The sequence below is a fragment of the Semicossyphus pulcher genome, unplaced genomic scaffold (assembly GCF_022749685.1).
Source record: "Semicossyphus pulcher isolate SPU_LCO1_2020_fin unplaced genomic scaffold, fSemPul1.0.p SCAF_6, whole genome shotgun sequence".
Classification (NCBI taxonomy): domain Eukaryota; kingdom Metazoa; phylum Chordata; class Actinopteri; order Labriformes; family Labridae; genus Semicossyphus; species Semicossyphus pulcher.
In genome coordinates this window covers 23,499,854-23,517,409 of record NW_027211737.1, presented here as the reverse complement: position 1 = coordinate 23,517,409, position 17,556 = coordinate 23,499,854, and the positions used below count along the sequence as shown (strand labels likewise).

At 42.0% G+C, this 17,556-nt stretch overlaps 2 protein-coding genes across 3 annotated transcripts; one reads left to right on the top strand and one right to left on the bottom strand.

Annotated features, from left to right (window-relative positions):
- Positions 1–2,774: 2,774 nt before the first annotated feature.
- cyp1d1 (cytochrome P450, family 1, subfamily D, polypeptide 1) lies at positions 2,775–8,063 on the bottom strand. The gene is made up of 7 exons (XM_069682900.1): positions 7,794–8,063; positions 7,110–7,715; positions 6,263–6,386; positions 6,076–6,165; positions 3,991–4,114; positions 3,827–3,913; positions 2,775–3,057 (listed from the first exon to the last, which is right to left on the bottom strand). Exons 1-7 carry the CDS (start codon positions 8,061–8,063, stop codon positions 2,775–2,777), a joined length of 1,584 nt encoding a protein of 527 aa, XP_069539001.1.
- A 3,369-nt stretch (positions 8,064–11,432) lies between these two features.
- LOC138609829 (aldehyde dehydrogenase 1A1-like) lies at positions 11,433–17,385 on the top strand. Of its 2 annotated transcripts, XM_069682488.1 has the most exons (14): positions 11,433–11,507; positions 12,622–12,764; positions 13,271–13,375; positions 13,558–13,698; positions 13,783–13,912; positions 14,044–14,105; positions 14,296–14,424; positions 14,543–14,656; positions 14,762–14,864; positions 15,145–15,329; positions 15,423–15,587; positions 15,732–15,889; positions 16,856–16,930; positions 17,290–17,385. In XM_069682488.1, exons 1-14 carry the CDS (start codon positions 11,447–11,449, stop codon positions 17,360–17,362), a joined length of 1,644 nt encoding a protein of 547 aa, XP_069538589.1. In that variant the 5' UTR covers positions 11,433–11,446; the 3' UTR covers positions 17,363–17,385. The 2 variants fall into 2 exon arrangements, with proteins under 2 accessions (XP_069538589.1, XP_069538590.1); XM_069682489.1 differs by lacking the exon at positions 11,433–11,507 and having other exon boundaries at positions 12,729–12,764; positions 13,271–13,379; positions 13,562–13,698.
- Positions 17,386–17,556: the final 171 nt, after the last annotated feature.

Sequence of the window (17,556 nt, the reverse complement as noted above, 5' to 3'; positions counted from 1 at the left end):
TTTGCGTGCTTCGTTTTATTGGCTGCTTTAGATCAGAGGCCGCTCAGCACATGTTCGCTGTGATTTGTTATTCTTTAATGTCTGCTATAGTTTGAGTCATACTGTGAGCTCTGTGGACCAGAACAAAGTGACACACAAAGACACATACAGAGAGCACATGGAGAGGGAACAGGGTTGATGAGGGGGCTGAGGTCTCGTCTTCAGAGTGTATTTTGTTAATTAATCTACACAAACCAATTTACCGGTTTGTATGGTTTCTGTACATGACCACACACAGGCAAACGAAGAATGACTCACATGCAACACATGTTTAGCTTTTCCCTTTTTATTTTCAAGGTACAAGATGATATTCACCATACAAACATATTTTAGACTTTTACATTCCAACTACAGTTTCACTTAACAATACTTGAGTAATTAAGTATTTTTAGTACAATAATATGTGCATAATAAAATAATATTTTTAGTATATTGTGTGAAATTTGTTTAAAAAACAGTCTTCGGCTATGCTAACAGCACTGTAAGGCTTTCCTTTGGGCTGAATGCTAATCTCATCATGCTAACATGCCAACATGAAACGGCTATCTGCTAATGTATGAGTATAATGTTGATTAAATGTTCACCATCTTATGTCATCATGCTAACATTTGCTAATTAGCAATAAACACAGAGTCCGGCTAGTATTTGGTCATAAACCAAAGACATGGACAAGTTATACTTCACCTGACAATTGGGCTTCATTAAAGTCATGGGATAAAGTTGAAATATTTTTTCCTTAGAGGGTGTAAAATGTGTTAAGCAGCTTTTACAATCCATTGGATAGGATGGATTGTCAAATTGATTGAGACCACTTGGGAGAAATTTCACTGAAAACCATAACTGTAAACATGCTAGCGCTGCTAAAAAAATGTTAGTGGTTCACCAGTCATTAGTACGTTACAGGTTTTCACATAGCACTGCAATTGGCCTCTAAATGTGATGTCATAATTCCAGTTCATACAAGCATGCTTTAAACACACAGGTTTTAGATGAGCGCAGAGAAAGAAGTTAAAACAGCTAGGATTTACATTTCCTTTCTTTATCATTCACCACATTGACATGGTGGCCATTTTGCACTGATGTCACAATTAGAGCAAACATTTAAAAAAAGAAAGATCAGGCTGTATTTCAATAAGCTACAGTTAAACAACAGCTTGCCTAACAACTAGCATTCAACCACTTCCTAGCTAACATTACTGTTTGACAACACAATATAAAAGTAAGATTATAAATTAACACTTAAATAACGCCACACATTATGGACACACATACAAGTATGGAAGTGGATCATGTCGTGTAACACGATCAGATAGTAATGTTAGCAAGGATTTAGTTAAATACTAACGTTAGCCGTTTTCTGATGGTAGCTAATGGGTAATCGAATGTGTGGTCCCTTGTCTGGATTTTCACTACCATTGTCTTTTCAGTTGTTAATCAATAGGAAAACAGTTTGCAAGCCTGACCACAGCAGTGCGACATTATAACAATTTTTGTACAACCAACCCTGAGCGTGTCATCAGAGGAAAATTGGCCACCGTGTGAACATGGTGAATTCCCAGGAGCGCAAGAGGTTAGTAAAATACTATGGCCAGATGGTTGAAAGCTTGAATCCCTGGCACAGACTTAACTTATTTTGTTCAGATTTAACAACTCACCTTCTAACACCTTAAGTGTCACTTTCTGTTGGGAAGTCAGTACACTTTCCCTGGATGGATGAAAGTTTAAAAGAGATTACACTGTGAGGATAATGACTTTAAAACTTTCCATTTAGGGTGGAAGTTCCCATAAGTATTCTCCTTTTTTGTTCATATGCATGCGTCTTTATATTTAGCTTGATTTCACACTTTCCATCCTCCTTACCTCCCTTAAAGATGTCCGGGACTGTATCTAATCTGAATACGTGTGGGAGGCCACAGCACTGATGGGCGAGGAGGAGGATGTTTTAAAAGACGAGGGACTTGTATGTCTTAATATATATTTTTGCGTCATTCCTCAGAAAGCCACTTGGGGAGACTTTGGAGATGACAGCAGATGTGTTAGCTAAACAGTGTTTGCCTTGAAGCTACAATAAAAAGAGGAGGAGGAGGAGGAGGAGCTAGGGAAGGGGGATAAGGACAGGAAGAAGACATCAGGGGGATGACAAGATGAAAGGACTCTAACTGATGAGGAGGAGATAAGAGAAAAGTTGAAGGGAAGAGAAGACGAAGAAGACCGATGAGAGTTGAGGATGAACCCTGCGTGAACACAGTTTGAGGCCTAAAGCGTTGATCATCAATCTGACAGACCCGCTCTCTCCCTCCCTCAGAGTTTAACTGTAGCTAATAACTTTAGATAAAGGCTTCTAATGAGCGGCTGTTTTCAAGCCGGTTTCATATTTAATGTGGTGGGACAGAAAGGCGGAGGGACTCTACCCTTCAAAGAACAGACACAGAAGCACTTTGAATGACCCTCGATCGTCATAAATACTGTGTTTAATACAAACATGAAGTTAGTTCCTATTCAGTGCTATTCATTGATCATTTTTAAAATCTAAAAAACACATTTGCACATTTATATTTCCCTTTTTCTGTTCACATTTGCTAAAAAAAACAACTCCAGTTTGTGATCAATAATGAGAGGTATTGTACGTCTGTGGCATTATTACAGTTAACCATCTATGGTGGCTAATTATAACAATGAGAATTTGTGCTATTCCAAAACATTCACACAGAGCATCATTTGGGTTTTTTGATGGTCTAAAACCTTGAGGAGATGGTGATCCTATATGGACGTGGTTTCATAGTAAGACCAAAATCAGTGCTTAGATCCAGCTCCTGCCCCGGTACATTTTCAATCCGCAGCCGGTGGAGCAGCGTGGTGAGGAAGACAAACATCTCCAAGCGTGCAAATCCATCTCCAAGGCAGCGTCTCTTCCCCATGCCGAAGATGAGAACCTTCTCTGTCAGCTCCTTGATGAGGAGCCCTGAGGAGCCCAGGAAGCGTTCAGGCCGAAATGTGTCTGGATCACCCCAAAGATCACTGTGAAAGAGTGGAAAACATTAAGTAAAGCAGAAAAACACGTGTTTATCAGTTGAAAAGACAACAATCATACAGACAGGCACATGTCTTATCAAGTAAGCCAGTTGAAACCAATCATTTAACTGGAGCTGAAGCATGTCTTTAGGACATAAACTTTGTACGTACATAATGATAAAGTACACTTAGTACACTTATGATAAAGTCCTCTACGCATGCCAAAGATAGTCACGGAGTTCCACAAGATTCAGTGCTCGGGCCGATTCTTTCCACCTTTATATGCTTTAATATCTTCAGAAAACACTAATTGGTATGCAGATGATGCTTGATTATACCTATTAATAAAGCAAGATAAAACTAATCACTTATTAATTTCCTGCCCTAAACACTTATAAAACACATTATCTAATGACATAACTGATGGCATCATCCTGGAATCCAAATCTACCAATAGGAACAAAATCAGGCACATCCTGTCTGACACAGAAAAAGTAGTCCATGCATTTGGCACTTTTAGATGAAGTTGGATTATTGCATTTCCCTTTTATCAGGCTGCTCTAATAAGTCTCTACTGTACTCTATAGTTTCTACTATAATATTTGCATTGCTACTATAAGTCTCTGTATCCGTTGATATCTGTCTCCCCATCTGTCTGTTCGTCTGTAAAACAGCAGATGGCTGTTTACCAATGATTTCACTATTTACTGACTTTTAAGAGTCAATTCAAAAGTGCAATGAAGTGATAGTGATGAGTGCTTGTGACTATACTCACACATCATGATTGACTTGATACTGGTTAATGAAGACACACGTGTCTTTGGGAATGAAATATCCATTCAGGGTGATGTTTCTCGTGGTACTGTCAGAAGGGAAGCAGAGTTTTAACAACAATGCACGACTCTCATCATGATCCTACTGTGAATTAAACTGTCTTACCAGTGAGGGATGGTGAAAGGGACGTATGAAGCATGACGAAACACTTCATATATGAAGGCCTCTGTGAAAGGCATCTTAGGCTTATCAGAAAACAGGGGCAGTCTGGCCGTGCCAATGTGCTCGTCTACAGAACAAATCAAAAGAAGAAAACACGTTAGACATTCATGGGAAACTGGTGTGTTACAATTACAAAGACAGATTTTATTGTGCTCTGTATTAATCTCAATAAAAATTTGTAGAGGTATGTGCTTTGAAGGAACAGAGGGACAGACTATCATTGCACGACTTTCACAAGTATGATGGTCTGCCAACCCAGGGACCAAACAAAAGGTGCATTCAGGTGCATATGATAAATTCGCAATCATTCGTAGTTAAACATTTAAAAATGGTTGATTGTACTGCACATGGCTTGACAAAAGAGCAGTGACAAACTAAGGCTTCATTTTACATGAAAGCTGATAACTTTAATGAGACTACGAGGAACTTTAATAAGACTATGAGGACCAGTGATAAATATGTTTTGACTGCTTAAACCTGATATAGCCCCTCCTAAAAATTTGGGCTGCATGTGTGAACAGAAACGGCTGAATTTTTTACCCCCGACTTTATGTTTTTCCTGCCAGCCTCCTGGAGAATTGTCCAAGACATGTCGGGGTGAGCAGATGTGTGAATGCAGAAGGTAAAAGTTGGGAACGTTCACCACACGCATTAGGCAGAGTGATGAGGTTTATATCATGCGACCGGTGCGAAACTAGTAGAGCGACACATAACAGGATGAATTAAAAACATCCAAGGTTGAAGAAGACGGATAATTTACAAGATGACAACAGCAAAGACATCTGCAAATTGGAGAGATGAAGATTTGGCAGCTTCTGGCTGTGAGCATCAACACCAGTTGCAGCGACCTCAGCCTACTTTTTACGTCATGTCCTGCCTCCTAATATCTCCCCTTTCCGACAGGGAAAATCTCCTGCTGTGAGGGACACGTGTAAAAGGGCATCTCTGAAATTTTAGGTGCAGACTGTCTTGAAATGTTGGGAGTGCATGTGTGAAAAGTGCTTATGAGTTTACCTGGATCATGGCTTCAAAAGTAAAATTTAGCTGCACTACAGCTCATAGAGGTTAAAAGGGCTGGGATGTGTTTGTTTGAGTTAGTATCATTGCATGAACATGCACTTCACAAATAATTAGAATAACAAAAGTTAGAGTTTGAAGAATGTCCCTCTGACTCATTTATTAATAAGGTTTCCAGTAACATGGTGAGCCCATTATAAGCAGCTTCTCATGTAATTCATTGTTATAATTTAAGATCTAATTGAAGTGATGCATACGTGAAGAATGTTAAACTATGTGTGTACAATGCTTTGCGTGTTGCAGCCTTTGTGTTTGGTCTGGAACAACTCTCTAACCTTTCCTTCTGTCTCTGGCTGTTTGTGCCTCGCTCTCTCGTTCTGATTCATTCTGTCTCCTCGTAGTGTCTCCCTCCCTCTCCCTCCCTCCCTCCCTCTCTTTCTCTGTGTGAAAATGCAACGTGCCTCGGAACAGACAGTTCTGTCGACCCACTTCAAAAGTAGCTCTGGCGTCAGCAAATTGGACTGATCTTTTGTGAGTTTCTCCAGTGGCTGTCTGTTTGGGAAGGGCACTGGTTTGGCCTTTGTTGGGATTTGATTATGTTGATTCTGCCTGAAAACTTTGATACTTCCCAATAGATATCGACTGGCTACTCCTGGGACGATGCAGTCGAAAGAGAGAGAGATGTTTTCTGTGTCCTTAAAAACATCTCTAACCTTTCTGAATGATTTGTTGTCGCATTTTTATCACCACCTCTGCATAAATGCTGTATCATTAGAAAACACATAGTCTCAATCTTTGCACATAATTAATGCGTTGAGCAACCTTCTTTTTCTGGACTCCATCCTGAGACCAGACACTGAGAGAGCCCTTACTGTTGCATAGCATGAATTCTTCCTCAGCAGATAAGATGCATACGAGCATCCGAGGATGTGAGCACTGAAAATTATCTTGGTGTACACCTAATTAGGAAGAACAGGGCACATTTGCTCATATTTAAACATGAGACAGTACCTATCTCCTGGTGTATTCTGTCCTGGATGTCGGGAAACTTGATCAGATACAACAGGCTCCACTGTAATCCAGCAATGATGGTGTCGAATCCTTTAGAAAATCACAAGAAAAAAGTAATTCATTATCCATTTGGTGTCCTAACAAGCACATTTTGCCACTAATGATGATGTAAACTAGTGTGTCTTACCTGCTCCGAAGATGTCTATGACAGTGTGAATGATCTGAGAGTTGGAGAGTATAGACGTATCCTTATTTTCTTCCCTGTCCTCACAAAGTGAGATCAGAGCGTCTGTAATGTCCCGGATACAGTTCTGCAAAGAAAAATCAAACTGTCCTTCATAACTAAAATGTGATTTATGCAGAAATAGAAGCACAAAGTTGTAAAAAGCAAAAGTTATGGGAGAGAAAGTATTCGGTTATGGTCCGACACGTGTCCTCCAGTGGGATGCTAATTCCTAATTAGAGTGCGTGCAAACATTTTAGCCACTCTGCACAAGAACAAAGGTCCCTCCCAGGGAACTTGTTTGTTATTTTTTTGGCTACAGTTGCGCTCACAGCTACTACAGTACGAGCGCAATACTAGATTCAATCGTAGATGGCAAATTAGTGGGACAGATTTGTTTATAAATATTCAGTTTGTACTTTGTGTTCACAGCGCAATGGTTATCAAACCAGTGATTGGTAAGTTCATTATAGTGGTTACCTGGTATTTTGGTCCCTTACTTTGAATTCTGTATTATGTACCTTTTAACCCCTAAAAGTGTCAATTATTCGTATGCTTCCTTATTTCTGCAGCTGCTGATTAATAGTGCAAGTGCAAAATCAAAACAGAAGCTTTAATCAAATGTGTCACATTAAAAAGCTAACTAATATAAAAAGCTCCAAAATGCTCAGAAGGTAATTTTGTGTCTCAATAATGAATGCCTTATCTTTTAAATCTACAATGGTTAAATATGAAGTGATGTTACACTGTAACGTAACACTGTGTGTAACGTTTTGCAAGTTTACAGACCTGCCTCTTCCAGCCTCCTTACCTTATCAAAGGTGTTGATGTGTTCCTCGATGCTCCGCTCCATGAATCCGTTCATCCTGCGGATGTGCTGGACCATCTTCCTCAGAGATGGACTCGGAAAATAGCGAAACACTGGGAAAAAGTCAGCCAGGTTCCCAGCTGCAAAGATCCTCAGGACCTCATTGTTGATGTGAACAATAGTCAGAAACTCCTTGTCGTTGTAGTCGTACCTTTTCCCAAAGCAGAGGGCACAGACAACGTTTGCCACTGAGGTAACAAGGGCCTTCACCGGGTCCACGCCTCCTCCTCCTTCAGCAGCAGCCTGTTCCCGAATCACCTCCACCATCTCAGCTGCCTCAGCGCAGACGTGCTCCTCCAGCAGGCAGGTGGCACCGGACCCTCTGGGCTCAGCCTGGGAGAAAGACCTGAGGGCGTTCTTACACAGCTTCTTATGGAGCATCCAACCGGGTCCGTACTTCTCACTGAAGGTCATACTGGTCCCGTTGGCCACGGCAGAAAAGGTGAACAGGTCAGGTCTTCCAGCAAAAGCTTCTCCCTGCCGGACCAGCGCCTGTCTGATGGTGGAGTATCCACTCAGGACGACCACAGTCAGGGAGCCCAGACGCATCTAGGGTGAATGAAGGAACCAATGATTTAATGAATAACACCAAATCCTCTGTTAATGCTCACAAATCACTGTATTTACCTGGAAGACATCACCATACTGGAGCCTCAGACGGGTCAGAGAAAGATGAATCTGGTCCCCCATCTGGAGCAGATTGCCAAAAAGCGGCCACGGCGTGGGGCCAGGAGGAGGGGGATATTTTGTGTGGTCCAATTGGGAGTAGTGATGGTGGCTCTTTCGGCCCCTGAGAGCCATCAGGAGGAGGGTGAGAAGGCACAGAGCCACAGTGACGGCAGACAGAGAAGCACAAGAGCTCTCCTTCATGGGCAGAGTCCCAAACGTCACCCTCATCTTGCCAGGTAAACTCAAACACTGAGAGAGAGAGGGAGAGACTGTGGAAAGTTATAAAAGCAGGTTCATTATTTTACTCTAAATTACAGACTGTCAAGGAGGTATTAGGCTGCGAATAAAATGACCAAAAGTAAAAAAGAAACAAAGACAGAAATAGAGAAATGTGATTATCTTGATGGAGACTCACCGTGCAGTACCTTCTGTAAAAAGAAGTAGACAGCTGATCCAGTCCACAGAGATCAGAGACCAAAACTCTCAGCAGGCAGACGTCTGAGCTCTGATCCTCGGGGAACTTGTCGGTCAGAGTGGCTCTCGGTCCGGGACGTCCCTTTCAGCACCAGCCGGGCCCCCTGCAGAGGGAGCTGCTGCCCGCTCACAATAGAGAGACGCAGATGGCGACAAACTTGGCTCGGGGTGAAGGAAGAGTACATCCCGGCCGACCAGTGACCGTATCGGCCCATTTGACCGCAGACTGGAACCATTCACGTCATGAGCCCCCTCCTCTGTGTTCCCTCTCACAAAGTCGGAGGCTGATTGTTGGTAGAGTGCAAACATTGTCCACAAGCACTTTGACGATCCAACAACTCATTTATTTTTTGTCCTAATTTAGAACTTTTACTTCAATATAATAAAACATCATATTAATAGTACTTTTCTTTTACTCAGTTATGGATGGGAGAACTTCCTCCATCACTGGGTCACAAACTCCAGGATTTATTTATCAACAATGACACTTCTGTTATTTTGACACAAGGGGGCGCTCTCCATCTGTTTAGATTGTTTTCATTTGCCACACAGTTTGGACCATAGGCTGTCTCAGGTTTGAACTGATGTCATGCCATACATACCACTACAACAACTACACTTCAGGAAGTTTGGACATAGTAACACCCTGATTTTTACAAAATAAAAGCTGAATGTCTCTGACACACCCTCCACAATAAAATACAATGCTGCTTCAAACTTGTGCAGCTGCAGGTAAAACCTTGTACTTGTGTATAGAAGCACTATAATAAATACTGGCCTGTAAAAGTTCAAGCTTTTGTGACGGTAGTACAAAGACAATTAGCAAATTCATCCACTATCTTCACCTTGTTCTGCGGCTTCTTATTTAAACACCAAGGCATTTTGTTTTCCTCTTTTGTCCTTCTTTATATCTATGGTGCCCTCAGTATCCCTTCTTCTCATGCACATTTAACATCCACCTCCCCATGTCTCTCACCGTCTCTCACTCTCCGTCTTTCATTCCTTTTATTCTCACTCTCCCCCGAAACCGTCAATGTAGCTCAAGCTCAACAGTGGGACACCCGGCGCTGTCAGGCCGAGCGACAGCTCCTTTGACCCGCTGCTCCACGTCCTCTGCAGGCCGAGCCGGTCCGGTCTCGTCATTAGGTCTAGCAGACAGACACACTGACTCTGTGGAGCCAGACTAGATGGTGAAGTGTCTCGAAGGAGAATGAGCTGTTGTGTTCAAACATTTAAAAGCAACAGCACGAGGTTATAGACCGAACACGGCGATGCTAAGAACTTAAAACATGGATGTACACAGACTGCTGCAGCTTCTGTAATGATGATACTGTGTGCTTTGATTCAAAATGAAATAAAGTAATCACAACCTGATTGATATAGGATTTTGGAGGCTGATTCTGATACTGATTTTAGAAGGCAAAGATTTGCTAATTACCAATATAGCGGCCAATATAGTGAATTTTTAAGCTGGAATAAAGATAGAGCTGTTCTACGCAGGTTGTTAACCTGTTTTGCAACAATATGACTACACAAAGGTACTCTGATGGCTGCTTGCTTAAACAAATACCTTTATAAAAGAATATTGAACATTATTTTACATTGTCAACAATTCTAATACTGACCACGGAGCCAGATGAAACGCTCTGCTTTATGTGCCGTAGACAGTGCTGAGAGTATTGTAGTATTGTTAATTTTCGGGTCCGGATTGGTGATGAATCCATTTCCAAATCATCCCAAGAACTGCGGTCGGCATTTTATGTATCATCACATGTATCAGCACATTACAAAAACTTCAACTAGAAAGCCATCCGACGAGGGAAAAGGGGACTCAGGGCCCCTCATGTGAGAAGGGCCCACAAAGATACAAGAATGAATACCCCCCTGCCGATACTGATACATTGCAATGGGCCCATATAGGCCAATATCGGCCATGAGATATATCGGTCCAGCTCCAGAACTAATTCCATGCTGAGACACAAAACTTTTACACAGCATGGAGAATTTCTATACTTAACACTCTTTCCAACATTATGTCTAACTTTAGTCAAACTCATTGTCCTCGCAGCACAAGCTTTATGTCAACTCTATGACAAAACAGAGCCTAGTTTGAGAAGAAGGTTTGTACTTTGTTTTGCAACACTCCCAAACTGCAGTTCTGCTGATCTTTCCATTGTTTAATAAAGGTTAATTACAGGGGTTGTGTTGTCCCTCGGGATAATTCTCCAATGGATGTGTGTATTTCCAGACAGCCAGGATCAAAATAGGCGCACCAGACACAGTTATGTGATCGCATTGTTACTGGGAGACAGCGAAGCAGCAGGAGGCCAATTTATCAAAGCAAACATCTTCCCAATAATGTTTGCTGCCCTGTAGTTTGGCCTGTCCTCTGCATTTGCTGCAGGCGGACATGAAGTGATGCAATGAAGCAAAAGGAGCAGAGCAACAAGTGGACATCATTTCAAAGACTGAAGTCTAAATGTCTGGCCTTGTTAAAAGCATGTCAGGTCCAGCTCACATAGTGAATCCTTAGTTTGTAATTATTGTTCTTTTTTAATTTTAAAGGACTTGTCCATTTAGACTTACTGAAATGTAATCAAATTTAGGCGTATTGACTGAAGAGTAAGCTAAAGAATTGGGGCTAAAGCATGTAGTAGCTACGAGAATTTAACATTGTCACTAGCTAGGCTTGTAATAATTGTTCATTAGCCTAAGTATAAGAATATTTTAAGCTTTGTACATCAAAAATAATGAACTTAAAAGTCTTTAAGTAAAAGCCTACCTTTTATACACGTAGGCTACAGAAAATGCACTTTAAATTAACAATGTATAAATTAAAGTTTTAAATACTTACTTAGTACCACGCATTCAATCGTAGGCGCCTATCTACGTGGTAAAGAAAAGAAAAAAAAATCTGAGCAGTGCGCGCGCCTCCTGCCCGGGGCACGTGAGGTAAACTGGGATTGGTTCCGTCTGAACGGTGATTAGCGCGTGCAGCGGACCCTCGGAGGACCAGGGAGGACTCCCGGTGTGACGGTACGTGATGCTGCAGTTTTAGAGCTGAGATCGGCGGGTCTATAAAGCTGCTCGGCGGCTCTCCGGTCCACTGACGGTGAGAGGAGGCAGACAGAGGAAACATGCCGGTGACCGGAGTGGGAACACACCCGACCGGAGGCGCCACACCTGCAGCTTCAACCGGTAATAAAACCTTTAAAGACTTACTGAATCTTCGATGTATTAAAACTTTCGGTTTACATCTAGAAACTGACAGAAGTAACCGTATAATGTTTTGAAGTGGAAACAAAAGACGAGCTAGAGACTTGTACCAACTCTTTTCAAAACATTTCAACATTATTTCAACAAGTTTCTATTTCTTAACTTGCATCCTATTTTTATATTCTCTTTTATCTTAATTATATTCATATCATAGGTTTTTAATGCATTATGTTAAGCAAATTGAATTTCGCTCGTGTGTTTAAAGTGAAATGTATGCTGATATTTTGCTGCATGTGTAGATAAATCTGGAGGAGAAACTGGCAAAGTGAAAATTCAGCACAATATTCAAACTGTTTTTATGATTTTTTCTTACTTTTTGTTAGAATTAATGAGTGAAATTCGCTGCAAAAGACAATCATTTTCAAGAAATGCTAATAAAAAGACAGATCAAATGAATATTTAGCTTAAAGCCTAATAATTTTAATATGGCAAGGCTGTTATAAATGTCTTAATCCACAAATAAAGTTGTTAAATACTGTTGTAAAATTAATCCAGATTACAGGAAACAAAAGAGTTACATTAGTACATACTGTGATGTGTTTATGAAGGAGTTTGTTTCACTCACTTTCCACTGCCTGTGAGGAGGAACAATCTAAATCATCTCTTCTTCATCAGGCAATCCTTCACTGTTTTTTACAATTCAATCCATTTATGCTCCATGCTTCGAGCTTTCTAGTAAATATGATGGAGCACGCTGCTGGTAGGTTGTGTTTTGCCGCTGCCTACATCCTGCTGTTACTCAATTCTCTCTGTTCAAGTGGGGTCAGTCCAATCCTCAGCTCAGAGCGGGCCCGACTTTACGGTGCCAGTCGTGACCCTTGACCCTGTGGTGTTACTCTGCAGACGATGCCAGTACCTCATTTGGCACCGCTTCTCTCCGGCACAGGGTTGTGATGAAACACGAAATCAGCTATTCTCACTCAGCGGTCCAGATTTCAGATCAAGTGTTCACACGCACATGCAGTACAGCGTACGGGTAAACAAACACACACGTATAAACAGAAACAAGACACCCGCTTCTGATCGTATGTTTCAGTGGGAAAGCATGCCAACATGAGCTCTGGTAACAGATGCAACCACCAGGATCCAGAGCAGAGCCTCAACCCACAGCATGCAGACGGAGCTGCGCAGCAGGCCCTCCCCATGCCAATCACAGACCCCCAGATTCAGTACACTAAGGTAATGCTGCTTTCTTATTAGACAGATGTGAGTTTTCTCATGTGGTCTGTACTTAAGCAAATCCACCTGTTGGTAATTAGGTATGTTGTCCTTTAATATGTCATTGTGTGCAGTGATGCTGTAATTCAGTATTTATGGTTTGAGTCCAAAATGGAAAATAAAATGATGGTGTATCTGCTTCTTATTAGAGGAGGATGGAAATGTGCTTTCAAGATGAATACAGGTTGATATTTACAGGTCCTGTATCAGTCAGGGTCCTGTTGAAGGTGAAATACAGCATTGAGACGCTTCTCATAAAAGATAACAGAGCAGGAAAAAAGGCAACAGGGAGCCTGTTATTAACTTTGTCAGGCTGAGCAGAGCTCATGCACTGCAGCATGTGTTTATGACGGGCTTTGATCTGCTCTCAGACAATCTGTGGGGGAGATGCCCCGTGAGGAATAAATGTACTTAAAGAATCTGTTTCTGTGCGTTTTATTCTTTTCTAATCCAACTCTGGATCTCAGCTGTTCATCAATAACGAGTGGCAGGAGTCGTGCAGCGGAAGAAAGATTCCCGTGTATGATCCTGCCACAGGGAACCTGCTGTGTGAAGTGGAGGAGGCTGACACAGTGAGTATATCATAGTATAAGAGCATGAGATGTATTTTAATACCGAAAACAAGGGTCTAAGGAAAGACAGTGTTCTTCACATGATTTAGTAATTTGTGATTGATGATGTTGGACTATATAAATAAAACTGACCTGACTTGACTATTGTTTTTAACCACTTCCTCTACTTGAACGTGTTGTAGGAAGATGTGGACGAGGCAGTGAGGAGTGCCAGAGCCGCCTTTCAAACAGGGTCCCCGTGGCGGTCCATGGACGCCTCAGACCGAGGTCAACTCCTGAACAGACTGGCTGACTTAGTGGAGAGAGACCGGCTACTACTGGCAGTGAGACACACACACAAACACACATACGCATTTATAAACATGAAGTAAGGGTGGTTCTGCACTAATTAACTGTGTTTTTTGTAGACTCTCGAGGCTCTGGACTCTGGCAAAGTGTTCCTCATGGCATATTTTGTGGATCTGTTGGCCACAATTAAAACCTTGAGATATTATGGAGGCTGGGCCGACAAGATTCACGGCAAAACCATCCCCGTAGGTGAGTTACCCTCTTTTCAGTGTGGTCACCAACATCCTGGTGGTAACGTTAATGATAGATTTAGATTATAGATACTGAACTTTGTATGTGTTAATACAAAAATATATAAAATATCTTTATTTTTTCTTTAGATGGACAGTATTTTACTTACACACGACATGAGCCAATCGGAGTGTGTGGCCAGATCATTCCTGTGAGTGCATATTCTGTAGAAACACTAGAGAGACTGGATACGATGACAAAACAAGATATGCATCCATACATGCCTGCTGCAAAGAAAAGACAGAAATCATGTTAATGCTTATTATTTATGAATTATTACTCAAAGAGAAGCTCTCCATGCTGTCGTATCTCAAACATGTGTCTGGTTTATTTTCCTCCAGTGGAACTTCCCGTTGATGATGTTTGCCTGGAAGATCGCTCCGGCTCTGTGCTGTGGGAACACTGTAGTGATCAAACCTGCTGAGCAGACCCCATTATCAGCCCTGCACATGGCTGCGCTCATCAAAGAGGTACCTGGATTATTCCCCCCCAAATAATGATGTAATGACAAAGAATATGACCAAGACAAAGATGAGCATGATGTTATATCATGATGCTATATTTCCTCCTCTACCTCTGTGTGATCAGGCCGGGTTTCCCCCAGGTGTGGTGAACGTCGTGCCGGGTTATGGTCGTACAGCGGGCTATGCCATTTCCCACCACATGGACATCGACAAAGTAGCATTCACTGGATCTACTGATGTTAGTATCTAATGAAATAAACAGCATCTTTTGTTTTCTTCTAGTACTTTAGTGTCTCTTTCACTGTGATGTAACAGTGCGTCTCACATTGTCCTTGGTTGACAGGTTGGGAAACTCATCCAGAAAGCTGCAGGTGAAAGCAACCTGAAAAGAGTTACGCTGGAACTTGGTGGAAAAAACCCAAATATTGTCTTTGCTGACTGCGACTGTGAGTAATTTCTTTATTGTTCCTTTTTACATCTAGATGTTTTTTTTAACCTTTCTCATGTGGAATTTAAACTCATACATATACTGTGTGTTGTTTCGGGGATTGCATTTATTTAATGCACTGTTGATGATGGCAGGTCGCTCTGAATTAATAAAGAAAATGCCAATAAATATACAGTCAATCATTGTACAAACTGCCTTCATATCTGTCACAAGTCTGGTTGCAGCACTCGATGTGTGTCTATGTGTTGTGTTCCTATGTGTTCTTGTCTGTCTTGCAGTAGAGTACGCCGTGGAGCAGGCCCACAGTGGACTGTTCTTTAACCAGGGTCAGTGCTGTCTGGCTGGATCCAGGGTGTTTGTTGAAGAGCCGATCTACGAGGAGTTTGTCCGCCTCAGCGTGGAGAAAGCCAAATCCAAAGTCTTAGGAAACCCTTTGGTTCCAGGGGTCGACCATGGACCACAGGTACATGATACTGTTCTTCTTATTTGGCAGTAGTTCTAAACAAATGACCTACAATATGTGTTAGAAAATGATTTGAGCTGCTGTTCTCTTCAGATTGACCAGAAGCAGTTTGATAAGATAATGGAGCTGATAGAGAGCGGGAAGAGAGAGGGGGCCACGCTGGAGTGTGGGGGGTCCTCGTGGGGTCAGCAGGGACTTTTCATCCAACCCACAGTCTTCTCAAATGTCTCAGACGATATGCGCATCGCCAAAGAAGAGGTACCCTGTTCTAAAACACCTGCACAGACTCAAGCACACTCTGTGTTCCTCATGATCATCCAAGTCCTAAATCTACCACTTGGTCGTGAAATTCCTCCTCATGTAACCTTTTCATCCTCGCCCCGACTTTCCCTTCCCTCTTAGATTTTCGGTCCAGTGCAGCAGATCATGTGTTTCCGTAGTGTCAGTGAAGTCATCCAGAGAGCCAACGACACGCACTACGGCCTGGCAGCGGGAGTGTTTACTAACGACATCGACAAAGCCCTCACAGTCTCCTCTGCTCTGCAGGCTGGCATGGTGTGGTAGGGATCAAGTCCTCTACAAGTTATCTTAAGCAGTCCAGGGTTGGTGGCTTGAACACATAATCTGCAGTGTCTGCTGTGTGTAAAGTAAAGTGGTACTAAACTTTTATTACATATCTTCATTTTGCCACATGGTAATGTCTCGTGTGAAATGACTCAGACAGTCTTTGATTTAAAGAGTAACTGCACACTTAAACATGTTTTTTGAGCTGTAATCTAAATGATATTTCTGTACTGTGATGAAACACATCAGTGGTGTTAATATTGACAATTCTTACCAAATTTCTAAAAATCAACATTTCATGGGTTGGAAATAGCTCGACACGCCATCTATGGTTTTAAATCAGCCCTGGACCTTGCCAGCCGATGGTGACGTAGACACGACCGTTGGGACAAAATTACATCATGAAATTTTTACTTTAAAAAAAAGGAATGTTAACGCCTGTCAATCAGAGGTGGGCGGTGCATCCGTCTTTGAGAGGGAGTCTGTGAAACGGCACTCATTTTCAAATATATCCTGATCGAGACACATCATTCACTAGAGTTTACACTATTTTTGCTAGCACACTGTACATTAGCCTTCTAGCTAACGGTGCGTTACCACTCAGAGACTGCGCCCATTCTCTCTTCAGAATCAGAAATAACTGTAACAGGCTGCACGCGGTCGGCGCATACACACTTGCATTGCCTCAAACCTGAAAGCTCGGGACCACCACGGTCCTCCACCACACTAAAGTGCTCTTCAGGGGAGTCTAGAGGGGAGAAGTCTTCCACCTCAAAAGAGCCATTTTTCTCTGGCCAGGGGAGGGGATGTCACTGAGCTGCCGGACACCCCCTCCACTCCCTCTCAGCCCCTTGCCCACTTTGAGCACTTCCCAAAATTGTGCAGTGGGTGGAGTTATGGTCACACCTGTGGGTGCAGTTACACTTTAATGTAATGAAGTGAACCTGTTTTTCTTCTTTTAGGGTCAACTGCTACAATGCTATGAGCGCTCAGTGTCCCTTTGGTGGCTTCAAGATGTCTGGGAACGGGAGAGAACTGTGAGTGATGCCATCATATATCATATCAGGTTTAGCATGGCTGATACACAGGGCTGCAGGTGTAGTTTCAAAGGTGGAGGGACACAATGAAGTCTGGTTATACAATAATAAAACAATTTTATTTTATATCAATGCAATATAATGTTTTCTATAATTATCTTTTTAGGTCTATTGTTTGTATTATTTCTAAACAAAAAAAAGGCTAAATTATTTTTGGCTCCACATTGCAGAGGAGTTGCAAGACTTGTTTTTAGCCCTGATCCATGTCTGCAGATGTCTACATATCTGAGGAAACATCACAATTTAATGCTGCATGTCTTTATTACATAATCAGTGTTTTGTTCTGCTCCTTATTTCAGGGGGGAGTATGCTCTTCAGGAGTACACCGAGGTCAAAGCAGTCACCATCAAACTCTCAAAGAAGAACTCGTAATACGACACATCACAGGACTGACTTTTTCTCTGGCATCCAACGGATTTAAAAAGAAATGTAAATAATCAAATGGCCTCCAGATATTTTAAAGGCATCATCAAAACTCTTCGTCACTCCATGATCAATTTGTCATCGTCATTTCTCCTCAGATACCTCTATTTTTTTCCACTTCTTATCAAAGTTTGGTCTGATTG